The 9,295-nt window shown below is 36.0% G+C and overlaps 1 protein-coding gene across 1 annotated transcript in view; it reads left to right on the forward strand.

Annotated features, from left to right (window-relative positions):
* The window catches only part of LOC306849751 (chemokine-like protein TAFA-2), a 106,983-nt gene extending 99,376 nt beyond the window's left edge, over positions 1-7,607 (forward strand). The window contains exons 3-5 of the mRNA XM_079385030.1: positions 1,045-1,194; positions 2,456-2,580; positions 6,818-7,607. Of these exons, the coding sequence (XP_079241156.1) occupies positions 1,045-1,194; positions 2,456-2,580; positions 6,818-6,829 (287 nt within the window). The 3' untranslated portion in view covers positions 6,830-7,607. The remainder of the gene's footprint in view (positions 1-1,044; positions 1,195-2,455; positions 2,581-6,817) is intronic.
* The last annotated feature ends 1,688 nt before the right edge of the window (positions 7,608-9,295 follow it).

The following is a 9,295-nucleotide window of genomic DNA, read 5'->3' on the forward strand; positions in this document are numbered from 1 at the left end:
TTTTAAGAATAGCACAACAAATATATATTGTGCACATGCACCCCCTGACCTGTGTGCAAAATTAGTCAAAAATATTTTTTTGTAATGTAAGTTGTATATGAAACAAAGACTATTGGATTGTTTCAGTCTTTCTACTTCAACATGTCACATTTAATTCATTGTGTTTTTTGCCATTTCTTTATAATGAATTGTGAAATTTACTAGCAATTTCTGAGTGAAAATTGTTTATTTAATGTACTATAACCATAAAACTACTTTTAACTTACAAAACATCATAAAACATCTTGCTCATGGTGGAAGATACTAAAAACCACTGAATAAATAAGCTTTCCATTGATGCATGGCTTGTAAGGATAGGACAATATTTGGCCAAGATACAACTATTTAAAAATCTGTAATCTAAAGGAGCAAAAAAAAAATCTAAATATTGAGAAATTCGCCTTTAAAGTTGTCTAAATGAAGTCCTTAGCAATGCATATTACTAATCAAAAGTTTTGACATGGTAGGAAATTTAGAAAATATCTTCATGGAACATGATTTTTACTTAGCATCTAATGATTTTTGGCATAAAGAAAAATCGATCATTTTGACCCATACAATTTATTTTTGGCTATTGCTACAAATATACCCGTGATACTTAAAACTGGTTTTGTGGTCCAGGGTCACATATGTCCTTCAAAAAAGAAAAATAAATAAATAAAACATTTAAATAAATTTAAAAAAAAATTAAATGTGATTAAATTGAAATATTTTTTAATTACAATGACAAATTAAACTATATATATTATTTTAATAAATTAATTACAACATGTTTTACTAAATTTATTCAATTAATCTTGTGAAAATGTATTTATTAACACTCTAACTCTAAATATTGCATTAAACGAAGCTGTAGCTAGCATAAGAGCAGGATAATGTGTGCATGCGGTAACAGACTGTGGTGAAATGACTGACTGCAGGTGTGCCTGTGTAAATGAGATGCTGACTGCAATGTCATTCAGAGACAAATGTTCTTATGAAATGTGTGTGTGTGTGTTGTTACAGTGCATGTGAAGGCTGGCACATGTGAGGTGATTGCAGCCCACCGCTGCTGTAACAGAAATAAGATTGAGGAGCGATCACAGACGGTTAAGTGTTCCTGCTTCCCAGGACAAGTCGCTGGAACAACAAGGGCTGCACCCTCCTGTGTGGATGGTAAAATGAACCTTCAATTCATTTAAATTCCTATTTCCATGTATTTAGTGTTTGGATGAACTGTAATGTTTTGCAAATTCGCCCCTATATACACAAGATTAAAAGGTTAAATAAGAAATTGTGTCCTGCATTTTTCATTCTTTTACTCCAAATCTCTCTTTTTCTCTCATTCTCTCTTTCGGTCTCTTTGTCTCCCTCAGCTGTCTGGCTGTTTCATTTAATATTGTGTCAACACTGTCCACTTGACAGAGAAATCGATCGTTATCTTATTTTGCCTGACTGTAAGCTCAGGAAAAAAATAGCTCAAGTGTCTCTATACACACAGTGCTCTGCGTGAGAGGAAATGTCAAATAAGCCATGTTTCACCCCATCTCATGCTTCATTCTTTCTCTCTGTATCATCTCAAATAGCTCCTCATCTGTTTGCCATTTTCTTGCTCCTGAGCTGCTCCATGATCCTCTGTATTTAAAGGGGTCATATCGGTTTTTTTCATCCATTTTATTTCTTTCCCACTTACTTTTATTTCTTTCCACTTACAGTTTTAACTGAGATACTAAAACACTCTTAATTTGTTGATCTTAAATTTTAATGGAATTAATTACAATAATTATAATTAATTACTGATGGGTGAAAGATGGATGCCTTTGGTTGTTGTATCACATCTTGCATTGTAATTGGCACATTTTTAAGATGCCGTTCAAAAATGCATTCAGTTGCGTTCCATCCAGCTGTTTTTGAGCACAAGTACACATCCTTTTTAAGTACTTATTCTGTACTGCCTGCTCTTGATAAGCATTATTTGGTGAAGCATATTGCTTTTAGTAGTGTGCATGTCAGGGAGCATGATTAAATGCATTAATTTTTTTATAATTAAGTGCACTAAATTAACAAGTTAAATCAACAGCCCTAGTAATTTAGTTGTTAATGCCAATTTTCCACTCTTTATTCAACCCTCAGAAATGAGCAGGCTGCATTTGCTATGACCTCTAATGACCTCTTATACAATTGCCACATATGTCTTTGCAAAGCCTGCACTACATTGTGAAAAGATTATCTGCACTGAAATAGTTTGAGACCTATACATTTCTTTCAGTGAGTTTCTTCAAAAGAAAATGCAGAGCTGTAGGTGCTACACCCATCTAGAAACAATGCAAAATTTGCCTGATTTGTTTGCCTCCATTTCCCTACTACTTTTAAGCAAGTGTGTCTGTTTGTACTGACCTTAGTGTACTTGTTCATGTTCCCTGTGATGTGTGTGTAGCGTCTATAGTAGCTCAGAAGTGGTGGTGTCAGATGCAGCCGTGTTTGGATGGTGAGGAGTGTAAAGTCCTGCCTGACCTCACAGGCTGGAGCTGCAGCACAGGAAACAAGGTGAAGACCACCAAGGTTAGTATACACTCACACACACCTCAAAACACCCACCTTTTGGCCTGTGGGATGCTGTAACTTTCAAAGCTGTCAGGGTCATTCACACTCCAAGTGCAATACTCCAGCATAACACACATCACACAGAAATATTAAGCAAAACAGTCAATAATTATTAGATTGATTTTATTTATTTCATAATTGACATTATCCGATTTTGTTCATCATTAATTTTTTTCCAATGGACTTGTTAGTGGGGTGTGTGTGTGTGTGTTGAAATAAACAAGCAATGATGCCTTAGAATGTGGCTAAAATGTGTCTCTCAGTATTTAAAATATGGTCTAGATAGGCAGCACACCAGATTTTGGAACAAAGCCTGTCTCTATCTCTCAGTGACCTAATTCTTCTTGTTGTGAACACGCTCCGTACCATACCTTAGGAGTTCATGTGGAGAGAGTCTGAAGTTTGTTGGAACTGACATCAAACACAGTACAGCCTGATTTAGGAAAAAAGAAGAACAAAACCGAGAAAGAGAGACAACCCCTTTTTATCCTGCCAATAAAGCTTCTTGAATTTTGACAAAGAGAGACAGAGACAGAGACAGAGAAAGAGAGAGACAAGCACAGCAACAAACACACAAGCACTTATGTTATGAGTGACAGATGTGAAGTGACTGACTGAGACTGTTCTCAACAGAAAAAGTCAAAGGCAGAACAAAGCAGTAAATAAAATTAAGTGACCAGAAGACTTGATGTCAACATTTATTCTGATCTCTAGTCACTGGAGAGCAGGGTACAATATTAACTCTTGTCAAGTGGAAAAAATAAATGGTTTATATTAGGGATACACAATATTGGATTTTTGCGATATGCCGATATTTTTCAATTCATTTTGGCCGATACCTATATATTTCCTTTTTTTTAAGAAACAACACCAAATCTCTCCTGTGCAGAAATTATAAGCAAAATATTTTTCATTTTGGTTAGTTTTTAACAAGAACTTATTTGTTAGAATTAAATCAACAATAATAAAGGTTTTTTTGACATTACATTAAAGCTTTGACAATAACGATAAATAAACTATATCAATCGCTGCATTTTCCCCAGAAAGATGCAGTTAACCCTAACATTTTATTTTAAGATTTAACATTTGTAGATGGTCTAAAGCAAGAGTTGTAAAAATTCTGAAAATCTTTTAGAGCTTATGCTTTGTTTAAAAAATAAAACATATTACACATTTATGAATAAATCAGTATAAACAAAATTATTTAATTTCCAAGTGTCATGTTTGTTTGTTTGTTTTGTTTTTTTCATGCAAGCTATAGCTTCTGACCTTTAAATCACAACATACTCATTATTTTATGACATTAATTACTGCTTTATTTTATCAGAAACACAGTCTAAATGTTATTTGTGTAGGCTATTTTACTTTTAATTTAATTTAATTTAATTAAAAATAGGCCAACATTGCCCCATACAGATTAAAACTCTTTACAGAACGGGCTTTATGACCTGGGGGAGGCTGCCCTGCTGCCGCTGCACGTGCTGATGTTTAGTCTAGGCGCGTTGGACTTGAAGCAGCGCTCTGCAGAATGATCACTGTATGACATCAAAGTACCGCGAGAGAGATTCAAATGCATAGGATCTGTTTGCTCTCTTATAGCTCTTGCGGTACTTTGATGTCATACAGTGATCATTCTGCATTCAGACAAAACTTTGCTTCAAGAATGAGCCACACTGCTGATGTGATCTAATCGCTAGCACACCCTGAGCACATGTGAGTTAACGCATTCCTCTTATCGGCAAGACATATCTGCATAATTTTTCATATCGGACCGATGCCGATATTTACATTTAAAGCCATTACCGGGCGATTCCGATATCAGCCCGATAATATCATGCATCCCTAGTTTATATATATCTGGCCATGAACGTACACTATGCATTAGGCTATTTTGTATTTTACTACCCTAATGCATGATGCACATTCAAGGTCAGTGAGAAATTTATTACACGTATTACTGGCAATTTTTGTCAATTCACCCGACATTGAGAATTGTGACAGAAACTTAATTTTGGACTATGCTGGAGAGGAAGTATCCAGGACTCAAATCAAATTATGCACACACAACTACATATATTATTATTATTATTACAATGTTAACCTGTAGATTATGTATTTTCCATGCACCACAGTTATAAATATTGAAACTTTTCCAATTAAAAGTTTTGATAGATATACATTTTCTAGACATACTTAGCCTCTACTCTGTTTTATTTTAGAGAACATGAAGACGTATTTGGAGAGTTTCCATCCATTACTGTAAAAATGAAAGTTATGGTAATTTTAATTATTTTTTAAAGAGTTCCATAAAATAGAAAAAAAAACTAGAGGAGAGCAGAAGAGGAGGAGAAGAAAGGGTCTGGTTTGATCAATGCCTGATAAGCTATTCTGTGCCCTCATACCTCTCATAACATAAAATGCACACACAACACTGATCCATATTTCATCATAGTGAATTCATGTGAACCTACATGTGTGTGATGAAATGTTTTTTGAATGTATGTGATGTTCCTTTAGAAGAAGTGAAATCTTATATCAGAATCAGAATCAGAATCAGAAAGAGCTTTATTGCCAGGTGTGTTTGCACACACAAGGAATTTGTCTTGGTGTTATGAGCTTCCAGTACAGAAAGTACAAACATAGTGCAGACAACATATAATTAAGGTGATAAAGAACACTAATGAAGAGAATATACAATAATTAAGAATAAAAATAGTAATAAAAATAAAAATATACAGAAAAAGAGACATGACCATAGACAGAACTGTGAACGTGCATGTGTCCTATGTACAGATGAAGGTTTGATGGGTTATTTACAGATGTACAGTACCGGGGTGTGTTATGTGTTGTTCAGGTGGGATACGGCCTGGGGGGGAAAACTGTTCTTGTTTCTGGCTGTTCTGGTATATGTGTGTGTTAAAATGAGTTTATATATTATTTTGGACCATGCACACACACAGCACTCTGTCACATCTTTCTCTCACACACACATGCACATACATTCTATCTATCTCTCTCTATAGATAGATCTTGTTCCTACAATGTAGACTAAATCTGACCCAAATCTTATTGTTTGTAGTGCCTGCTAACAATAATCTGTGAAAAAAACAATCATAAAGACTAATCTCTCTTTTGGCTCGGGCCCGTAAGCAACCACCTAATGTTCCAACAAAAACCCAGAAGCATAGCAACACACTGAAAACCACCCAAAATACCCTATAGCCTCATGGTAGCACTCACATTTTCTTAAAAGTTATATTACAGCATGTATATTGTTTTTTTATAAGAAAAAACTAAAACATTATTTACTTTATGAAGCATTTTTACTTTTGAGAACATTCCCTGAGGTTTTATCAGGTCCTATAAAAATACAGCTACATAAACCCACACAAACACATTAATTCTCATTACAGATGCAACTGTGCTCAGAATGAGACCTACAGCACTCAACCTTCAGCTCTTTTTAACTCAATCTGAAATGTTTTAAAGTGATCTCACTTCTAAGTTTGTATTCAGTATTGGACCGCATGCTGATCAAAACTTTTAACCAAGATTAATAAGTATACTTACATGCAAATGGTACATCACATTAAAATAAACAGAAATCAAGGGAAAGAAGCTTGAGATCTTAAATATTCCTAGGACCTACAGTGCAGCTTTGTAAGAATATAAGAGTTGCTTTGATCAGTTATGGATGTTTATAATGATTGATCAGCATGGTAACTGTTCATTCTATGCCATCACACCTCTTGCAACATAAACCCTGCCAAAACTGAAAGAGACACCGGGAAGAGGAAAGAAAGAGGAAGACTGAGAGGGTGGATCAAGTATCAGGCATCGTGCCATGCCACTATCCTCAGGCATCCCTCTGTGCCAACTTGGAAGGCATGGTGCCAAGTTCTAAATGAATTAGCTTGCTTGGGCGCCAACTGTTTCACCCACAGCTCCGGCGGACCATGCCCATCAGCGGCCAGGACAAGAAGTCTGTGCAGATAAATGTCAAGCATTAATGAAATCTGTACTAACAGAGATGGAGAACCAGACAACTTCTTCCTCTGCACAAAATGGGACCATATAGTTCATAGTGATTAATATGTTGGGCTTATTGGAGTCAGATGTGCTGGTAAACACAGGTGCAGGTGTGTCTAATGGGAAAAGATCAAATTGTCAAACTGTTCCTTGTTCTCTATTTCAGGTGACCCGATAGTTCTATACGCCAAGGATTCACCAGACCCAACTTACTGAGGACAAAAGTGCTGAAAGTGAAGACTAACTAGAGACAGCTTTGAGCTTCAGCTAACAGGATCGATCAGTATTAGTTATACGAAGATTATTTGCTATCAAAACATCTGAGGAACAGACTGATCTCCAGAAGTATATCCACCATAAACATTAGGACCATCCTGAAGTTAATGTGTCCTCCTCAATGGACCCCCTGGCCTCCCGGACGCTCAATCTTCTGGGTGTGGATCCATAACCTCTGGAATGTGTTGGCTGGGGGGTCTCGATGTACGTATGCAGTTGTTGTTTTTTTGTTTTTTTTTACAGAAGATGTTTGGATCATCTACACCAGTGCAGCCCAATGGAGTTTAAGCTTTTAAGCAACATGCTCTCCTTCCTTGTCCTTCAGTTCTTCTGGCAAATCCGTAACCATCCCTGCTCTACCCGATCAGAAGGTCCAATCATTTCTTGTGGAATCTTTTAAACAGCATTTAAACATGTAAAATCCATCTGCACCTTTAACGGACTCATCTTCTGTATATTGTTTGTTTCTAAATTAAAGCTTTTCAAGCCCACAGTCTGAAATAACAGATTAGATGTACCAGTATATTCTAGAAAATGTAAGTGTAAAAGATCAGTGTTATTCTCAAAACAAGCAGAATAAAGTTTAAAGGTTATCACTTTTATTATCAATGTTTTTATCCAGCCTGGTAACTGCTATTGCGTACATGTGTCAGTATTATATTCAATAATTAAAAATGTCGAAAATCATTTTTCTCCATTCTCTGCTTTCAGAGGCTGCAAGCTTGTGAAACCTAATGGCTTGTTGTGCCACAAATAATATGATTTATTCAGTTTTCCTCCACCGATACTGAAACACAGAAAAATAACATAATCAGCATTATATATGTATCATGTTTTCTGACCTTTACGCCTTAAGACAAAACTGCAGTCACTCCAAATGCACACCCTCATGTTTCAAAAGGAACTAAAATAACTCTTTGCAGTGTAAATATACGCTCTCTATGCACCACCTCTCTGTGTCCTTCCCTTTCTGACAACAAAATAGGATTTGTGTTTGTCTAATCGAATGCTCAAATCTGTTCAATGCACATGCTATTTAGCTTTGAGGAAATCTTGAGAACGTTTGCAAATGTCATTAAGAGATTAGAGAAATTAGCCCAAAATAAAATTCATTAATACTAACCACAACGGCAGCACAGAGAGAGAGAGAGGTGCACAAAGAGAGATATTTGAAAGTGAAATGATGCATAGGCCATGTATGGAGATGCATGCTGATATCGTAATACATGATATCATGAAACACACACCCAGAGGCACACGTACACATACTGAAGCTCACCGTTGCAGAAATTCCCCCTGCACAACAACGAGACTGTGAGTTTTAAAATTCAACAGAACATTGCGGAATAATAATAGGTGCAGCTCACTTCTAAAGCATCTGGGATTGTTGGGCTACCTTGAATCAGTAGGAATCTGGCAAAATACAAACAGGTGAACAAAGCTGCACGCACATTTTGTCAGGCGCTGCCACTGCACTGTCTTTCTCTCATTCGCACACACCAGGAAATGACACGTCACCCTGGGATGTAGGTGTTGAGACTTGGTGCCGCTTATGCAAATACAACTTGCAGATTTAATGAAGTCTGACGGCAGAGGGAAAAGGCCAGGAGAGATACTATGCACACTCTGACAGCATAGACGAAAATAAAATGTGAGCTAAATGAATAAATAAGAAAGAAAGAAGACGAGAAAGAAAGGGGGAAAGAATCGCTGTGCAGTTGTTGTATGACTGTTTGCATACATGTAGCAGGTACTAAATGTGTATGAAAATGCGCATGAAAGTGTGCATGTGCATAACACATTAATGCTAGGAGTTGGATCTATATGAATGTGATGAGATGTGGTAACTGTATGATAGGTGCGCATAAATAATTCTGTAGGTGAAGCATATGTTTACCTGCAGCCATTTGCAATATAGTTAAGCCTATTCAATTCAATTAGTTATGGTTCTTGAATCTGATTGGATGAGGGCCTTTCCAAGAATGCCTCTTTCTGCACTGTACATAGTCTTTAAGAGTAAGTCATTGAATTATTCAGTTAACCGATTAATTCAAAACATTGATTCATTCTTAAAAATAAAGGTTCAAAATTGGGTTTTTACTGTGATTCCATATAGAACCATTTTTGGTTTTCCAAAGAAATTTCCAGTAAGCAGTTAACAGAACCATTTATTTGAATTTTAAAAATCCAAACAACCTTTTTCCACTATGAAGAAACTTTTGTGGAATGGAAAGGTTCCATGGACGTTAAATGTTCTTCATAGAACCACTAATGCCAATAAAGAACTGTTTGTGAGAAAGAAAAAAAAAAACTTGTCTTTGAATCATTCACTAAACCAATTTGTTCAAAAACACTGGTGCATTTAGAA

The sequence above is a fragment of the Barbus barbus genome (genome assembly GCF_936440315.1).
Source record: "Barbus barbus genome assembly, chromosome: 29".
NCBI lineage: Eukaryota > Metazoa > Chordata > Actinopteri > Cypriniformes > Cyprinidae > Barbus > Barbus barbus.